The sequence below is a fragment of the Thermothielavioides terrestris genome, chromosome 2, assembly GCF_000226115.1.
Source record: "Thermothielavioides terrestris NRRL 8126 chromosome 2, complete sequence".
Classification (NCBI taxonomy): domain Eukaryota; kingdom Fungi; phylum Ascomycota; class Sordariomycetes; order Sordariales; family Chaetomiaceae; genus Thermothielavioides; species Thermothielavioides terrestris.
Window position 1 is genome coordinate 8,520,444 of NC_016458.1, and position 17,286 is coordinate 8,537,729.

Sequence of the window (17,286 nt, forward strand, 5' to 3'; positions counted from 1 at the left end):
TTTGCGTGTTGTTGAAGCTATTTCGCAGGGCGGAGTGGGGGAGTGCGACTCAGGGGTGGTTGGTTGGGTGTGCTGCTTGGGGGTTGGCTGTGGCCAACTTGGCGGTTACGTCGTGGGTAACTGGATGTGGTTTGGTAAACCAGGGCCCAATGTGATGGGCTTGTATCTGTGAGACAGACACAAATGGTGGTCGAGTCACATGAAGATGTCGAGCAAGCTGGAACCGCTTGGCAGGGACACATCCATCGGACTGGCCTCGATGGTTCATGCTTGTGGAAGGGGGAAGGCATCTGGAGCTGGACAGAAGATTGCCCAGCGACATGTTAAGATGGGAAATCGGATGAGTCCAAAGACACGGGGTGCAACACAGCGTGGTAGCAGTACCATTTGAGACCGTGCTTGCGCAAAATAACCACACCAAGAGCTCCCACTCATACGGGTGAAGCCTTGGCTGACTCCTCGAGGCATTCAGTTCTTCTGCAATCCCAGGGCATGCCACGGGCCGTCCTCGAAGGTTTCCTCTTTCCACCGCTGCAACGAAGAGTAGTTTCCCTGACCAATGCTTCCTTTCGCCACGGCATCTCTGATTTGGGAGAGGGTCAGCGGCGACGCAGCAGCGAGTCCGACCTAGCCGTTGTGAGCAACGTGCCCTCGACCTAGACCACCTGCGTGCAGACAGGACAGGACAGTGCTGCCGAACCTTGCAAGAGTCTCTCGATGTGGCCATGTGCCCATTGACTGGGCCAGTGCTTCGCTTGACGGGATCCCGGGGGGGCGAGGAAGGATTGCGCATGACTGCTAGTACCAGAATGGAGGTGCAGAGACTCGCCTATCACTGGAAACGAAGAAAATAGCTTGAGGACCAAGTAACCAAACAAGGCGATGAGGGATATGGTGCGAGGATGGGAGACATCTGAGGGCCATGATCCGGATTGAGTTCCAGGTTGCTGTTTAAATACTTAGAGCAGGGCCGACAGAGACGGAAAAAGGCAACGGAAAGGGCCAGGGAAGAAAACACGTCCACAAACCTCAATGTCACTTTTTTGTTCACCTGCTGTCTGCGGGGCGAAGTCTACTCGTAGCATTGGCATGTTCATTTGATCGGTGTCGCCACCCAGAATGGGTGTGAATTTCTGGAGCAAGATTGAAACTTAAGGTGGTTGGCCGGACAGGAACCCTACATTAACAGTTGGCGAACATTCCGGGAATCTGGGACAGCCTTTGCAGAAAGGGACATTCATCGACCCCTGTTTAACTCATAGTCCCTGCGGGGCAGCAGACAGCCTTTTGCAGAAAGGGACATTCACCCTTGTTTAGTCCCTGCAGGGGAGGCAGTTACACGACGTACACTACATCCTGCCACGTCCGTGTGTTGCTTGTGGCAGGGGCTAACGACCAACTACACAGGAAGGTATTGACGGATAACTAAGGTACCTACCCTAAGGCGAAATGGAAAAGTGGAGATTTTCGCTGCCCTCCGTTGAACAGTGGTTGGCTGACCTTTCGAATGTCACTTTCGTCTGAGTGGCGAGCGCCAAGTCGAAGAAGCTGTTCGACTTACCCCTGTCCAAGAAAGGCGCAAGGCAGACCGAGGCGGACTGCCGACAGGCGGTCAGAGGCCTGGTGCGCGACCCAAATTGATGCATGCGCAGCTGAGGCTTGAGTTGCTATATTACCAGGTTTTCTTTCCATGGATTCCCACCCCGCAAGACACACCCGCCCGCCGTGCGTAGGAGGTCCAAAGCCGCCGCAACGATGCCTGCTTCGCAGTCACAGCCACGCCGGTCTTACCATCGATATCCGGCTGAAGTCTGGAACAATCACCGAAGCACCATCCGCGAGCTTTATATCGTGCAGGGGAAAGAATACGAGGAGGTGGCCGCCGTCTTGAGGGCGGAGCATGGACTCGACATCGGGTGGGTGGTGCCTGATTTTGTCTTCGTCTCCCTGTTGTGCAGTATCCGGGGTTGCTCACTCTTGCCTGGACTCCCGAGCGAACCATGCAGAGTGCGGCAGCTCAAAAGATGGATCGCCAAACGGGGCTTCTTTCGAAACATCCCCGACAGCGACATGAGGAAGATGGTCCGGAAGCGGCAGAAGCGACAACGCGAACTCGGCCGGCCGACTCGGTTCTTCCGGCGCAGGCGTGACGCCGATGAGGGTGGGTTACAGGAGGTCCCGGCGGCGAAGCTGGATGCATACCAGAAACGCCATTCCAGCGCACTCGCCTCTCCCACCTCGCAGTTCTCCGGTCGGTTTGAAGAGCCCCCCGGGCAACCCGAGCGGCGGCAACACTGACTGGAAGCACAGGAGGCATGCCGTCAAACATCATCTATCGCACGCCGACGAACTACGTGCCGGCGCCCCATCCAGCCGCTTCCTGCTCTGAGGCAGACGTCTCATCCCAATGCGGTCTCTCGGAGAGTGCGCTTACCCGACAAGCGCTCCAGGACTCGTTGAACGGGAAATATCGAGAAGCGCTCCAAAAGCTGAGACTGATAAGGTTGCCGAGCAGCACCTGGAAACAGGCCCTGCGTCGGTTCGATATCGATGTAATCGAGGCCGCTACCTATCCCGGCAGCCCGCTGAGCGTCGCGGCGAGAGTCATGGACGCCCTTTCCCGAGCGCTGATCCGCGAGATGCAGCGGTACAGGAACTCCCGTTCCGACAACAAAGACCAGGCGGAACTACGCAGAGCGCAAATTGCTCTCAAAAAACAAGCCGAGAGCTGGGGCATACTTCTCATGCAGCATAGAGTCCTGCAGATTTGGGAACCCATCCTCGGACGCGACCATCCCAAACTGCTATATGTACGGAGTTCCCTCGCCCGATTCCGAGTTGTGAACCGCAATCCGGATTTTCTGAAGAGGTTAGATACATGGGACGCAGCGGGTCCGTTGGCCGCCCTGATCGCCGGGGGCCGCCTGCCCTCGCCGGGAACTGTCTGCATCGCAGACCTCGTCCACCTGGGCGACGCCCCTCCCAACCGCCTCCTAGAGCAGCTGCGGGCGATCGAGGGCCCGTCTGCCGCCGGCCAACAGATCAGGCTGAAGACAGAGTTGAGGCTTGGACGCATCAGGGCCCTCATGGGTGTGTACTACTCGTCCATCTGCCTCTTCGCAGAGGCCGAGACAGCGTTCCGAACGAGCGAGCGCTACATGGGGCACGAGACCTGCGTCGAGATCAAGCTCCACCGCATGCTCTGGTACGCTGAGCACAAGACGCGAGTCGGTGACTGGGAGGGGGTGCGCAGGCTCATGCAAGAAGCGCACGAGGTGTTCATGGCCAACGACGACGTATCCGAGTTCGTCCTCCACCACTTCCCAGGGCGGTTCGGAAACCTATACACTGCTGTATCAACACGGATGTCCATCGACAAGGTCAGCAACCTAGCCCCCGTTCCCGCCACGCCCGGCCCTCCCGGCCCTCCCGCCGCAACCCCTGGGAACTTGGAGTCGGCCAGTCCGCAGCCACTCGTGCCACCAGCAGAAAGTTCAGTCTTGTCCCCCTCCAGGCTGTTCCCGTTCACGCCGGGGGCCGTCAATGCAGCGATCGACATCGACGCGTGGCGCCAGTTCGTGGAGTACTCTCCCGACCAGACAGCGGAGACTGGACGCGTAACGTGCGTCGACTAGCACGGGCATGAATATGCCGCCTCAAGATGTGTTGGAGGTTCATCTGTTCCTCGCTAGCTAGCCAGGTCTGGGGGACGAATCATTCGCTATTTGTCAGGTTTCCTACCTAGATAGTTGAGTAACGTGGTAACACAGTATCAATCTCCTCTGCCAATCCGAAGACAAGATGCGATCTCACGAACCATTCTTATCATCATCCGAAGACTAATGAGAAGAATGACGTGCTTTCCACCCGCGACACGCCCCGCAGAAAGAAGCGGGCGCATGCCACGCGAAGACGGGTGCAGCGCGATGACGCGATCCGGTCCGCGTCTAGCATCACCGTCGCTCGGCGCCGGAAGCGACCGACGTCCGCCGTGCTTCTTTCGACATCAGCCACTTCGTCTCTCACCCACCACCACCTCTGCCCCGCGCTAATTCCGGGGAGTGCCTTAACGCCGTTTACGAGGAGCGGGTCGACGGCTGCCTGTGTCAGATCGGAGCCCTCCGCCCGGTAGCATGCCCTCTTGCCGGATCGGCACCGGAATGGCGCGTGGGATGGTGGATTGGAGGGGGACAACCACACGATGGGCACCGCTCGTGATTGGGACAGACCAGGCTCGCGCAATCTCATCCATGTTTCTTGCCATCACCACGCTCCGACCCCGCAGGTCGGATTGCGAGTGGGATGGTGGGACTCGAGAGCTTATAAGAAGCGGAGGGGCATCCAAGAATCCAAGATATCCGGTCACTGTCGTCCAAGTGAAGTGAATACAACACGAGAAGGACCACTGTTTTGAACAGCCAGTGAAGTCCATCCCACGAACCTCACAGAATGGCCCCCTCCGCAGTCGAAGTCCAGACCGCCGCGGTCCCGGACGTGTCAACCCTGAAGCTCGACACCTCACACAAAGGCCCATACAAGGAGCTGGCCGCCAACCGGTATGACCCGGAAGCCGAGGCCGGACTGAAAGGCCACAAAGCGGCCAGCGTAAGCCAAGCACCTCCATAACCCAACAACCCTCCTCTCAGGGACCACCGTCCCAGCAGACGACGCTGACGACCGCGCGCAAACAGTACCCGCACTACCTGCCGACCTGGGACCGCACCAAGAAGTACCCGCCGCTCGAGCCGTTCGAGCACTACGACCACGGGCGGGACGCGGACCCGACGTTCCCGAACCTGCTGCCGGCGGGGGTGGCGACCGTGACGCATCTGACGCCGACGATCGGCACCGAGGTGCGCGGCGTGCAGCTCAGCGCGCTCAGCAACGCGGGCAAGGACGAGCTGGCGCGGCTGGTGGCCGAGCGCAAGGTGGTCGCCTTCCGCGACCAGGACTTCGCCGACCTGCCCATCGAGAAGGCGCTTGAGTTCGGCGGGTACTTCGGCCGGTAAGGGCGCGCCGCACGCAGCACCCATCACCCTTGCTCGGCTAATGAATTAATGCTGACTTCCCGTCCGACGAAAACGTATAGACACCACATCCACCCGACGTCGGGCGCGCCGGCCGGCTTCCCCGAGATCCACCTGGTGCACCGCGGGGCGGGCGACACGGGCATCAACCGCTTCTACGAGAACCGGACGAGCAGCGTGGCGTGGCACTCGGACGTGTCGTACGAGGCGCAGCCGCCGGGAACGACGTTCCTGTACATCTTCGACAAGCCGACGACGGGGGGCGACACGCTCTTTGTGGACGCGGCCGAGGCCTACCGCCGGCTGAGCGCGCCCTTCCGGCAGCGCCTGCACGGCCTGCGCGCCACGCACTCGGCCGTCGAGCAGGCCGCCAACAGCCTCGCCCGCGGCGGCATCGTGCGCCGCGAGCCCGTCATCAACGAGCACCCCATCGTCCGCACCCACCCGGTCACCGGCGAGAAGGCGCTCTACGTCAATCCGCAGTGTAAGTCCCAAGCAAAATATATGACAACAACTGCCAAGGACGAGCACTAATCAAACCTGCGCGACACACAGTCACGCGCGAGATCGTGGGCCTCAAGAGGGAGGAGTCGGACGCGCTGCTCAAGTTCCTGTACGAGCACCTGGCGTTCGGGGCCGACTTCCAGGTGCGCATCAAGTGGGAGGACCGCACCGTCGTGGTGTGGGACAACCGCGTGACGCAGCACTCGGCGCTGGTCGACTGGCGCGACGGCCAGCGCCGCCACCTGGCGCGCATCACGCCGCAGGCCGAGCGGCCTTTCGAGACGCCGTTCGAGGGCTGATGATGTTCGATGTGTGTAGCTGGGTGGTGTTTATTAACGAGATGTTGATGAGTACCTTAGGTAGTTATTCGATGTTGCGTGTACGGATGTTTCGTGCTAGCATCACCTGCGCTCGAATGATGATGATGATCATGAGGATTACTTATATGAATGGGATTTCGTTGAGTGCTGCGGCCTGACTTTCGGAAATTTTGACGCTGCCATCTCCCGTTCTGGCCTCGCGGCGTCGTTTCTGCTCTGCCCTTCGTGCGCGGAGCCGGGAGAAGAAGTCATCGTCGTGGTCATCGTCCCCGTTAGCTGGTGGCCCAGCGGGCTCCGTCAGACCGGCATCACGGGTTAAAGTCTGTCTTGGAACGGTGCCGGTACTGGCCCTCAAAAACGGATTGTTTGAACTGCTCAGCTCAGCGTTCGGCTTGGCTGCGGGGTCCGGAGCCCATGTCTGCCGAGAGGGTGCCCTCTTTGCTTGCTCTCGTCGCCGTGTGGGTTCTGGTGGCCACGGAGGCTGACCGTCAAGGTCATCGTCGTCCGAATCTTGTGAAGGCTCTCGCTTTAGCCTGACTGGAGACGCTTCTTTTTTCAAGCCGAACATGTCCATGCTGCCGTGGCGAGCCAATCCTCGCCTCCTGGACGGGCTGCCGTCGGCCTCGTCCCTAAAACTCGCGCCTGGCCGAGGCCCCATCACGGAAGTCAGCGGAACTGCCTGCTTCCTCGGACTCTCCATCAAGCCCTGCAGCGAGGTAAAGGGGCGTCGCGTCGGTTCCTGCTCGTCCCCATCGAGCGAGCTATCTCCGGCAGCCCGCTTGCCCAATGTCTTCGCGATGCCCCGGCGCTGCCTGGAGGCCGTGTCCAAGGCGGCATGACGGCGCTTTACGAGGTCTGACATCTCGCCGGTGACGGGCCGCGAGATGTGGCGGATGGTCTCCGCATTCTGCGACTTGGCGAGGTTTTTCAGCCGCTGATACTCGGCCGCGTGCAGGTGCCGGGTGAACTCGCCGGCCACGGCGAGGAACTCGTCCTCCACCATGCGGTACCTGTCGTCATGGTCGACGCCTTCTATCATAAACCTGGCCAAGCATTAGCTGGTGCAAGCTAGCGGCGGCTAGGCGGCTAGGCGGCTAGGCGGCGCAGGACGTTGACGTACTCTTCTTGGATGGGCTCGGGCGGTGGCGAGGTGGACGGCGATCGCGCTGGCATGCCGGTCAGTAAAAGACCATACTTATCAGGTGCGGCCAAGCCATACCTGAGCTGAGTGCGAGACTGCGCCTTGGCTTCCTGCTCGGGTCGGGCGTCGACGCGGCTTGGGGCGTTGGCGTGGGGCGGTGAGACGGGGCTGGGCTACGGCTGGCGGACGGGGCGGGGCTTGCTGAGGGCTGAGCAGCTTTGGGGCGCGGCGATGAGGGCGCCTGCTTCGCCGACGCGCTGCCGACTTTCCAGGGCAGCTGTCGAGGCATGGCGAGATGGCGTTTTAGCGATTTCTCGCCTGCAACTGACTCACATGGCAATGCAGTCGAGCTGAGATGATGCAATGCGGAAGAGATGCAATTCACGAATTGGGAGGCCTACGACGGTGCGAGCTCCACTGGTGCGATAGGTTAGGATAGGGTAGGATAGCCAGGTATCTGTGGTGGCCGAAACACGTGGGAAAATGGCTCGGTCTGTCGCTGAAGTTTGGTGTGGGCTTCTGTGTGGGCAGTGAGATGATGCAGTGATGAAGATGGGATGAAAATCGTTTGAGCGTCGGCAGGTGAGCGGTGGGTGCATGAGTGAAAACTAGCCTGCGGTGTGATTAGTCAGCTTACATACAAACCAGACAGAACCCTTCACCCCAATGACGCCCGTCAGGTGCGCCGAACAGACTCAATTGTTTCGTGATGAGTCTGGTTCCGTTCGAATGGCTAAGAAATTTCACAGCTAGATGCCTCCGCTCGTAGTCTAAGTGCTGTACCGATCAAACCGAGCCCTCTCTAGCAGGTTTATATTCTTATCCGAGTGACTATCCAGCTAGATAGTTGCCGTGACATGGGTAGCTGCTGATTAGCTGATTAAGAACTTCAGATTCTGCTTAAAATGAGCAAGCCTGATCATCTAGGACTTTTCTTGCCTGGCAAACATTCCTAGAGGTATGTCGCACCCAGGGGAGCATCGACCCCCTCCCTCGACAGTTCAGCAGTGAATGGTTGGTTGGCAGGCTTGTGGGGGTGAACTTCATAGTAAGTTTGGCAGCTCTCTCCGTCCAGCTGCATATCACTGCTGAAAACACTGCTCAGAAAATGCGTGACGAACGGTCTTGAGTCTTCATTGGAACACATGCTGCGAAGACTAAGTCTGTTCTGCAAGCCATGCCTCCGACTCCATGCGCGAGATGTTGTTTTTGAAATAGCATTCACGATTAGATGCCAGTCTCGGCGGTAATTACAAGCTCTACTCTAGTGGCTGCACTCGCTCTTGTACGTGCTGCCGATCTCGCCCCATCGGATGTTGGAGAAGGTGACGCTGGCGTCCGGGTGCTGCTGCAGGATCAGGGCCGGGTCGCCCTCGGTGGCGTTGCAGGGCCCGGCGTTGCCGCTGTCGAGCCAGTTCATGAAGCCGCCGTTGTCAACCCACAGGCTGAAGATGAGCACCATGCCGCGGCCGATGGCCTCGCCCATGCGCGCGAGCCCGCCCCGCTGCTGCGTCCAGGTGGCCGTCGCGTTGCAGAAGCCGTCCGTGATGCTGTCGTACGTCGCCCCGCCCGCCGTGACCGCGTGGTTCTGGATCACCACGCCGTCCTGCACGTACAGCCGCCGGATCTCGGTCAGCTCGCCGTCCGCCCGCCCGTTGGACGTCACGAACTGCGTCGTCACCGTGAACTTGCGGTTCGTGTCCACCGTCAGGTTGCGCCCGTAGTAGTCCTTGACCCCGAAGTTGGACGGGTTGTACGAGCACCCCCATTCGTCGCACACGCCCACCGGCTGCCCGCACTCGTCCGCCGTGTCGCACTTGTACACCCGCGTCGCGTTGCACGGGTGCGGCGTGAGCGCCTGCGCCAGCGCGTTGGCCTCCCAGATGTCCATCTCGTTGCAGCACGCCCCGTACGTGTGGTTGGTGTTGAGCTAAGAGGGCGGATTCCGGTCAGAAAAAGCGATGGAAAAGAAAAACAGAAGAGAGAAGAAATACCTCGCCGTTGATAAAGTCCAACTTGGGGCACTGCGCGTCGCAGTAGCCCGTGCCGTACGTGGCGCCCGCCGGGTTCAGCGGGCTGCGGCCGCCGTCCATCTCCATCTCGGAGAAGTACAGGGCGCCGTTCATGCCGCAGACGAGCTGGGACACGTCGACGTCGAAGCTGAGCTCGGCGTTGAGCAGCTTGAAGTCCTCGTAGTTCTTCCCGTCCTCGCCCAGGAGGTATACGCGCGGCGAGACGGTCCTGTAGGTGCCGTCGGCCCCCTTGAGCCACTGGTGCAGCGTGAGGGCGTCGCCCTTGGTCGCCACGCCGTGGGCCGCGTAGTCGACGCCCTCGAGCGCGCAGTTCTTGCCGCACGACTTCGCGTCCGAGCACAGGTCGCCGCCGACGCTGCAGCTGGTGTTGGGGTCCCCGACCTTGTGCAGCGAGCGCGCGGACGAGTCGAGCACGACCGAGGTGCGGACAGGCTTGCACCCGCCGCGGAGAGTGCACTTCTGCGTTGTCAGTTTGGGGTGGACCTCGGGCACGGCTTTGCCGATCTGCTGGGCCGCGGCCAGCGAGGAGAGCAGCCAGGCGGCCAGAACTGTAGACTTGGGCGCCATCTTCGAGCGGATCGGTGCAACGAGATTGTCGAACGAACAGTCTGCGGAGTGCTTCTCACAGCCGCCGGGATGAGAGGAGTCCAGGGGGCTTTATCAACTCCATCTCCCCAGAGCCAGACAGTCTTTGACACGGAGGCGCGGCTCCATCTTCCGGTTCTATTGGAAACCTGGACCCCTGCCCAGCCAAGTAGTGTAGCATTGCTCTACTTATTCCGACCTAGCCAGATGGGAGCCAGAACGGAAGCAGCTCGCGACAATTACAGCACTTACCGCCCTAACTTTCCATCCGTGTTAGTGTACTGTGGAAAGCACCGAGCTAGTCCGGGGCGGCTAAATCCCAAATATCGGAAGCCAAGCACGGTCATGCAGGAACCGCGCTGAATAATGGCTGGTGACCCAGCTCAAGCCTCCCTCTGCCCTTGCCGAGATAGGCTGGGGGGAATCGAAGGGGTTCCAGGTTCGTTAACTGGTTCTGGGCCCAACGCGGCTCCAAACTGACAGGCCCGCTTGCATGGGCCGGCGGTCCTCCCACCCCACCCTTCCCCCGCGGAGTCGTTCTTCCGGGTCTGTTGTGGTGGAGCTACCCCGGGTCGCGGGCCGCAACCCCTCGCCTTGCACCCTGCATCAGAGAGTCCAGCCTCAATCCGGGTCCAGATTCCATCGTCACCCGCCGCCTTACACTACGCAGTAGGAAGAGAGGGAAATCAAAAGGGAGCCGCAATTCGGACCGGACCGGCCTTGGCTGCCGCTGGGGGGGATCACTATCGACGCTGACCACAGCTCGCTGTGATTGATCTTTAGACACGGGCGTTGCAGGCCGACATTGACAGAAGACGGCATCTAGCGCCGGAGGTGGAAGACCAGAAGTCAAAACGGCGCAGCCGGTTGCGGAGGAACGTAGGAGACAACTGACAACAGCAAAGACACCTACCTATCTTGGGAGAGAGCCGTCACAAAGGAGACCTAGGATCAGGCACATGCGATCTGTCCCCTAGATCTCCATTGATCATTAACTAGCAAGAGCACGGCAGCTTCCAAGTTATGTCCCCCATCTGGCTGCTTCCTCCAAAACATCCACCCACGCTTATCCGGCTCACAGCCATCAAGGCCGGACATCGTCTTGTTGAAGCCTTGTTCTCAGCTGAACCATCGTCGTTGTCTCCTCCTCTGCAGTAGTAGCATTGACCCCCAGTCACAATTGAGCACACTGCCCCTCCCGGCCGCCGGAGCGGACGGACCCGGGCCATGGGAGTGAGCTCGGTCATCGGACAGGTATCACTGCTCTACCTTGGTGTCAAATCAAGCAATGCTCGAGTTAAAACACTAAGACTACGATGCAAGGTATCATTCCAGAGCCACCCATTCTCCATCCTGCGCCATTAGCGTTCCGTCATAAGATAATAAGTAACACCACGTGATTAGATCCGTCCGCCATGCCGCCATGCCGCCGTAGGGAAAAACAAAATCATAAATAAGCGCAATAGATCGCAATGCATTGAAAAGGAAACCAGCCCAACCAACCAACCACCCAGAGTGCACCGGCCCGCCAACCCAATCACACGCACTCAGAACCCCTGCCCCCCCTCGTCGCGATGCCACGGCTTGAAGCTCCACGCACTGAAGCGACTCCTGCGCTGGTGGCGGCCCGGCCCAAAGGTCGCGACCCTCGTGCGCTCCAGGACCTCCTTGGGCGCGAAGCCGTAGTACACCTTGCCGCTGACGACGACGGGGCTGCCGAGGGCGCCGGCCATGGCGGTAGCGGCGGGCGTGCCGTTCGGGCCGGGCTCGGCGACGATGCCGTAGCCGAGCGGGGTGTCGAGGATCTCGCGCGGCACCTCGCCCCACTTGCTCGCCTTCCAGGGCAGGCCGTCGAGGCAGGGGGCGCGGGTGGCCGCGACGACGCTGGACACGTGCGTGTCGCGGACGTGGAAGTCGTTTTGGCCGAGCGCGGCGGTGCCGAGGACGACGGCGGCGAAGGCGAGGGCGATGGCGATCGCGTAGAAGAGCCACAGGTCGCGGCGGTTGAAGACGTACGCGTTGGCGACGCGCGTCCTGACGCACGGGTAGGCGAGCGCCGGGTCGGTGCTGTTGCTGACGCCGCTGTGGTTGGTGGGCAGCGCGGCCCACGCGACGACGACGAACTGCGGGTAGGAGAGCAGCGAGAGTGTGATGTTTTCGTACAAGAGCTGGACCTGCTCCATCAGGCCAGGGACGGGCAGGTAGCTTTCCGTGTCGAGGAGCGCCGTCTTGGCCAGGTCCCCTGCGATCATGGCGAAGGGGACATATTGGACGTTGCCGTCGAGATAGCGGCGCATGGTAAGCCCCAGAGAATGGTAGGCGGCCGTGACACGGTAGTTCTCAAAGTCGATGGGAAAGACAAAGTTTGACTCGGGTACGGCCGTCGTGTTGTCGAGGGTCCCGTCGTTGGCATTCTTGTCAGGTATATATGTTGTGTTGATGATGGGCCGGAGGTAGTCTCTCTTGAGCACGGTCGTGGCCTGCTGGGAGTAGGTGTGGTTAAACTGGACCGTGTAGTTGGTGAGATAGTGATCACAGCGGAATATCACTGCCTCGAGAGACGTGTTCCAATTCTCAGAACTCCGGTTTTCCGGGGGCCGGCCGGGCCCTTTGTACTCGACATAGCCGATCCACAACTCCGGCTCCGTCCTGAAGGCACCGAGGTTGTGCGGATACGGTGGTTTCGACTTGGGAGCGCCGCCAATTTGGACGTCGACTTGAGGACTGTAGTATTCGCCCAGCATGGTTTTGGCCACATAGCTGTAGTTGCCAACGGGCGACAGCAGGCTCCTATCGAACGGCAAGCCCGGAATGTCTGCATCAAGCGACTGGTTTCTCGCTTTTTCGTCGCATTTGTATCCAGGCGCCTGGAAGGATATGGTATAGCTGCAGTTCCAACCAGCACCGCAGGTCTCGAGGGCGACATCGCGCCTGGGAACAACAGCACCAGTGAGGACGCTCCGCGCCGACACCAGGTCGAGCTGGTTGCTAATCCCGGTCCAGTAATCAAAAAAGGTGTCGTTGAAGGGCGTATCAACCATACTGTCCGAGTTTGAGACGGTGCTGTTGTAGTAAGAAAGAGAGATGCTGCGGTACCCGTTGATTCGATCCGTGGTCCTCCAGTTCTTGCTCTTTTCGGCATCGAAGTTGAGGGTTCGGACACCGAAACATTGGCCATCCACGGTCTCTGTGAGGGGCGCTACGGTAAGCGCGGCTGGGATCAAAATCACAACCAGGGGGAAGAGCCTAACCACCGTGGTTAGTTAGTGTGCTGCGGATCATGTCCCTCGGATGATTTGGGACACGGGGAGGTAACAATCAAGTGACCAACCATGCCAGCACCGCCAACGAAAAATTCACGGGCGCCTTCTTGAGAAACTCCCAGTTGAACAGGGCGACTGGCTCCTCCAAAGCAGCAAATAGTCCGTCGATGGTCCTCAGCCGGAGGACGTTCCGGATGGCGGTCACCCAGACCTGCTGCCGGTACGAAAACATGACGGTTGCCACGAAGGACGCCTTGGCAGCGTAGGACAACAGGTTGCCGAACCGCATCATGCGGATCTGGTCGTCGGCTGGCTTGCCATCGAGCCGACTGTAGAAGCCGTGGTGGCCCACGGCAAAGCCGAATCCGAGCAAGAAGGTAATGTACATGGGCCAGCCGCCGGAAAGCATCATCCACGCTCTCGACCGGGTCAGCCTGGCCCACCGGGGCCCCCGGGGGCCGTTGGGCGAAACGGCATCACCATGCGGATGCGGGTAGTAGCCGTAATACGGTGCTGTATCGGGACTGCTGAGTGTGTACTCTTGTCGCTGGAATGTCTGGAATGTCGACTTGGACGGCTCGTTAGCAGGCTGCGGAGCCGAAGGTGTCCCCGGCGCACTGTCTTGCTGGAACGAGTCTCGAGAGACGATGGCGTGGTACCCTGGAAAGCGGGCCTGGTCGGCGGATTCGATCCCCAGGCCGACACTGCTGGAGGGAGTGTCGGCGCCAGCCGGCGGGTACGGGCCGCCGGACGCAAAGGCGACCCTTGGGGGCTGCGGCGGCGATGCTGGCAAGTCAACATCGGGGGTTGCCGCAAGTGGGTCCCACCTCGGACTTTGTTCGACGTGTTGCAAGAAAGGGTCGTAATCGTCACCGCCCGCCTGGGCCGCGGAATGGGGATCCATGACGTCGGTGGGGAGTAGAGAAAGGCATGGGTTGCGGTGGGTGTTGGGTTGGGCCTGGGGAGAGAATCTTTTGGCGACCCGCCAGGGCCAGGCCAGCGTAGGGAGGAGGGAAGTTAAGACATCGGCATGCCACGAAGGAAGGGCATGCACGTCATGAGGCTGGCCAAGCGAAAGTGGCTGCCGTGGCTTACGGGAAGGTGAATGTAGTGTAAGGTTGCACACTCGTGACGGGACAAATGGGCGGCAAGATGGTCCACGGTGTCGGCACCGCCGCTGCAGACCTGAACTGGGAGGGCGACGCAAGTTGAGCGCCCCACCACCTCCAGCCCCGCCAGTGCCAGTGCCCGGAGCGGCCCGAGATTTGCTGAGCAGCAAGAGGGGACCAGGAATCCGAAGTCTGAGAATAGAAACACGGTGCGGGGTAGATAGGAGCCCATCATTGCCAGTTCCTGAACAAAGCTCACGCCGCCAGTGTGATGGAGGTGATGCAGGTGGATGTCGGGTGGGTGGGCTGAACAGTGGACTGTGCAGTATCCACTCCTATGGAGGTGCAGGGGAGGGTGGCTACCTCCTGGGAGGTTAGGTCAGGGAGGTCGGTAAGGGGAAGAGTGAAGGAAGCGAAGAGGTGCCAGCTGGGGCGATCATTTAAGCCTTGCAGGCGCTGGAGCCAACAGCGCTCGCAGCTGCAGCTGTGAGTGGCTGCGCCACATTAGCGCTCCCGCACCGCTCCCTAATTTGTCGGGTATCGCGGCTTGGATGAGGCATAGCGAACTTCACTTTGCGCAAGACAACGCAGCGTTGACAGTGCGCACAGTTGACAGTTTGCGCAGGAAATTGCAGTGTCGACAGTGCAACAGTGCGCACTCGACAGGAGGGAAGGCTCGGGGCTTGAAGGTTTCGGCGCACACAAAAAGGTTGGCTGCAGCAGCCCCTGGCACATTTTGGGAAGGTGCAATGCGAGAACTGGACAGCGACAAAAGGAGAGGACGAAACGCGATTTGAACGCGTGACCTACCGGACTGCAGCCGGTTGCTCTACCCCTGAGCTACCCGTCCAATTGGAAACAGCTAATAAACATTTCCTCGTAGCATAATTGATATCTGGGGTTAAGCATACCGATTGTTTTCCACAAATCCGGAAGTTGAATTTCTTCAGTTCGAGAATCAGTGTCGTTCAATTGATTTACCTTCCGACGATTCCATAGCTGTCCTCAATTAATTGTTTTTGAACTTACGATTTTTGGCAACTGCAAACGGTGATCGCAGTCTCAGACCCAGAGTTCCATAGTGAAACTTGGAGGAAGCCGTATCCACAGAACAACTCGTTGCCGTCGCCGCGGAGGTGCCTTGATGAATCAACTGCGTAGCGCAGGTTGTCGAGCCCGCTTAACTGGAGCTGAAAGGGAGACCTACGGCAGTAACCTGCAGCAGAGATATAAGCCCTGGGCAGCTTGATTCATGGGCTTCACGTTAGCTTAGCCGTGCTGAATGGTAAATTTAGCTCCGTACTTCGCAGCAGGCGATAGCTGGTAGATAGAAACGCGAAGATGGGCTGGACACTCTATTACAACAGTCTAGCACCGTGTCAAACATTGGTAGGGAGTTGGTCTCGGATCCGAGCATCCTAAGGTACCTAGTCAGCATGAGACGGATCACGATGCTCAGGGACGAATGGTCGGTGATCGGCCACCTGGGAAGGAGTTCCAGAACCACCAATTTGGATATAGCCAAGCGAGGAGGCGATTAGGCTGCTTATCCGACTCCCCACATTCCCATGCTACAAAGTATTCAAGATCTATGCCGATCATGAAGAAACACGATAATGTACATCTCGCTGATGCAGCGCCAGAGCCTCAAAGCAAGGAACTTGCAACTCCCAGAGCAAACGCCAAACCAATCATACGCTCTGCCTGAGATCGAGAGCCTGCGCAGCCCATGGCCGACGAAGTGGTTGTCGTCGCCGTGGCTGATGCAGAAGCTGTTTCCGTCCCGGGAGCAGGAGTGACCGAGATATTTGCCGGGACCTCGGTGGGAGCAACTGTTCCAGACGCTGTTGTAGGGACCTCGGTGGGAGCAACTGTCCCAGACGCTGTTGTAGCTGCCGGCGCGGCGGTGTCGGTCGTCGAAGTCGAATCGGCCGACGAGCCCCCCTGAGACTCGGAAATATCCAAGACGTACGTCCCGTTCCCCCCTTCTCCACTGGCAAACCCTTCCCCACTGGTAAACGTCTCGTAGGACGCCCAGCTGGTCTGCCCGCCGGTCTTGAGCGCCGCGCACGCCTGGAAATAGGCGTTGCTCGCGCAGATGCTCTCGCCGTCGCTCTTGATGCCGCCGCCAATCTCGGTGCACGAGACCAACAGCTGAGTCATGGTGCGCGACAGGTTGTCGAAGAAGTCGTCGTCCTCCAGCGACCCGGGCGACAGGCAGTCTCGACAGCTGTCCAACCACCCATACCACCCGTCTGGATTGGGGATGCAGATGCAGTCTCGGATGGCGTCGTCGAACGACTTGAGCTTCTGGCAAGTGAGCATCTTTTGGTAGATGGGCGCGCAGCCGCAGGCGTCGAGCTTGTGGGGTCCATCTGGCGCCGACTTGGGGCTCGAGTAGCCGTTGGGCGAGGCGACTGATGGCGCGACGAGGGCCGCGAGCAAAACGAGGGAAGCCGAATAGCGCATGATGTGCATCTGCGGTCGGAGAGGCGCTGAAGGCGTTGACTTGCTGTGTGGTGGGACGACAGAGTTTTCAAGGCAGCAGCGGAGCGTGAAATTTAAGAGCCTGCCCGTTCGTTGGTTGACACCTAGGGGGATGGACCCTAATTTCGGCCTAATGACACAGGCGCGAAGGGCTACCTAGACCGTTAGTCAAATCAATTCATTAAACCAAATCTGGTAGGCAGGTAGGCGAGCTTTCAAAGAAAAAAAAAAAAGGATTTTTAATTATTAAACATGAAGCAAGCAATGCGGTGTGGCCTACAGTTCCTTGGAGTGGCTATACCAAAGGTACCTAGTCCGGCTATAAACCATCGGATCCGATATGGAGGTAACAAGCAGTCCGGCTCCAGCGGGACGGTCCAACGGTCGACCGGGGGCAATACCTGGCCGTTGCGCTAACTTTCTGGGCAGTGGACACCGATCACGGGCAATCAACCACCGGACAACACGCAGCCCGCCAGACAAGCCCCGGGCCATCACTCAGACGGTCGCGGCTGATGCTTGAGCTGCCATTCTCCGACTGGGACTCGTGATCTCGACAGGCGCAACCGACCTAGTCCGGCACCATGCCGCCGTTTGCCGAGTACTGGGTGGAATCACCTACCTACGAGTCGGGTCGGCGCCACCACATTCCCGGGCCTTCTTCGTTGTTGCGCGGCTCAACCCGGCTCGTTCAGCTGGCAGCCCACAATACCCCCTCGCGGTCGTGAAAAGTCTCGCGCGACACGGAAACGTGCCGCTATCTATAGAAGGCCGCGACCTGCTCGCATTGTGCATTGGTATACTTGAAATTCTTTCC

The 17,286-nt window shown here is 59.5% G+C and overlaps 6 protein-coding genes and 1 non-coding gene across 7 annotated transcripts; 2 read left to right on the forward strand and 5 right to left on the reverse strand.

Annotated features, from left to right (window-relative positions):
* Nucleotides 1-1,513: 1,513 nt before the first annotated feature.
* THITE_2115966 (uncharacterized protein) lies at nt 1,514-3,874 on the forward strand. Its single transcript, XM_003653425.1, has 3 exons — nt 1,514-1,916; nt 2,007-2,251; nt 2,311-3,874. Exons 1-3 carry the CDS (start codon nt 1,756-1,758, stop codon nt 3,633-3,635), a joined length of 1,731 nt encoding a protein of 576 aa, XP_003653473.1. The 5' UTR covers nt 1,514-1,755; the 3' UTR covers nt 3,636-3,874.
* A 301-nt stretch (nt 3,875-4,175) lies between these two features.
* On the forward strand, nt 4,176-5,901 carry THITE_2115968 (uncharacterized protein). The gene is made up of 4 exons (XM_003653426.1): nt 4,176-4,605; nt 4,692-5,005; nt 5,090-5,511; nt 5,583-5,901. Exons 1-4 carry the CDS (start codon nt 4,450-4,452, stop codon nt 5,828-5,830), a joined length of 1,140 nt encoding a protein of 379 aa, XP_003653474.1. The 5' UTR covers nt 4,176-4,449; the 3' UTR covers nt 5,831-5,901.
* Nucleotides 5,902-5,972: 71 nt separating this feature from the next.
* On the reverse strand, nt 5,973-7,281 carry THITE_2088621 (uncharacterized protein; the record flags this gene model as incomplete). The annotated part of the gene is made up of 3 exons (XM_003653427.1): nt 5,973-6,894; nt 6,972-7,017; nt 7,071-7,281. 3 exons carry the CDS (start codon nt 7,279-7,281, stop codon nt 5,973-5,975), a joined length of 1,179 nt encoding a protein of 392 aa, XP_003653475.1.
* A 912-nt stretch (nt 7,282-8,193) lies between these two features.
* THITE_54138 (glycoside hydrolase family 7 protein) lies at nt 8,194-9,666 on the reverse strand. The gene is made up of 2 exons (XM_003653428.1): nt 8,987-9,666; nt 8,194-8,922 (listed from the first exon to the last, which is right to left on the reverse strand). Exons 1-2 carry the CDS (start codon nt 9,590-9,592, stop codon nt 8,257-8,259), a joined length of 1,272 nt encoding a protein of 423 aa, XP_003653476.1. The 5' UTR covers nt 9,593-9,666; the 3' UTR covers nt 8,194-8,256.
* A 1,400-nt stretch (nt 9,667-11,066) lies between these two features.
* Nucleotides 11,067-14,100, reverse strand: THITE_2115972 (uncharacterized protein). Its single transcript, XM_003653429.1, has 2 exons — nt 12,942-14,100; nt 11,067-12,856 (listed from the first exon to the last, which is right to left on the reverse strand). The coding sequence occupies exons 1-2, from the start codon at nt 13,775-13,777 to the stop codon at nt 11,158-11,160; spliced, it is 2,535 nt and encodes an 844-aa protein (XP_003653477.1). The 5' UTR covers nt 13,778-14,100; the 3' UTR covers nt 11,067-11,157.
* A 660-nt stretch (nt 14,101-14,760) lies between these two features.
* THITE_t63 lies at nt 14,761-14,832 on the reverse strand. The gene has a single exon. It is a non-coding gene; the product is annotated as a tRNA-Cys (tRNA).
* A 592-nt stretch (nt 14,833-15,424) lies between these two features.
* Nucleotides 15,425-16,679, reverse strand: THITE_2115973 (uncharacterized protein). The gene has a single exon (XM_003653430.1). It carries the CDS (start codon nt 16,449-16,451, stop codon nt 15,630-15,632), a length of 822 nt encoding a protein of 273 aa, XP_003653478.1. The 5' UTR covers nt 16,452-16,679; the 3' UTR covers nt 15,425-15,629.
* Between the last annotated feature and the right edge of the window lie 607 nt (nt 16,680-17,286).

Excerpts from the sequence above, each read along its gene's own strand:
- THITE_2115968 (XM_003653426.1), top strand. The coding sequence starts at position 4,450 with ATGGCCCCCTCCGCAGTCGAAGTCCAGACCGCCGCGGTCCCGGACGTG. Across the intron at positions 4,606-4,691 it reads AAGGCCACAAAGCGGCCAGC|TACCCGCACTACCTGCCGAC; the intron begins GTAAGCCAAGCA and ends GCGCGCAAACAG. Across the intron at positions 5,512-5,582 it reads GCTCTACGTCAATCCGCAGT|TCACGCGCGAGATCGTGGGC; the intron begins GTAAGTCCCAAG and ends CGCGACACACAG.
- THITE_54138 (XM_003653428.1), bottom strand. The coding sequence starts at position 9,592 with ATGGCGCCCAAGTCTACAGTTCTGGCCGCCTGGCTGCTCTCCTCGCTG. Across the intron at positions 8,923-8,986 it reads TGGACTTTATCAACGGCGAG|CTCAACACCAACCACACGTA; the intron begins GTATTTCTTCTC and ends CCGCCCTCTTAG.
- THITE_2115972 (XM_003653429.1), bottom strand. The coding sequence starts at position 13,777 with ATGGATCCCCATTCCGCGGCCCAGGCGGGCGGTGACGATTACGACCCT. Across the intron at positions 12,857-12,941 it reads TCGTTGGCGGTGCTGGCATG|GCTCTTCCCCCTGGTTGTGA; the intron begins GTTGGTCACTTG and ends CACGGTGGTTAG.
- THITE_2115973 (XM_003653430.1), bottom strand. The coding sequence starts at position 16,451 with ATGCGCTATTCGGCTTCCCTCGTTTTGCTCGCGGCCCTCGTCGCGCCA.
- THITE_2115966 (XM_003653425.1), top strand. The coding sequence starts at position 1,756 with ATGCCTGCTTCGCAGTCACAGCCACGCCGGTCTTACCATCGATATCCG. Across the intron at positions 1,917-2,006 it reads GAGCATGGACTCGACATCGG|AGTGCGGCAGCTCAAAAGAT; the intron begins GTGGGTGGTGCC and ends CGAACCATGCAG. Across the intron at positions 2,252-2,310 it reads TCCCACCTCGCAGTTCTCCG|GAGGCATGCCGTCAAACATC; the intron begins GTCGGTTTGAAG and ends CTGGAAGCACAG.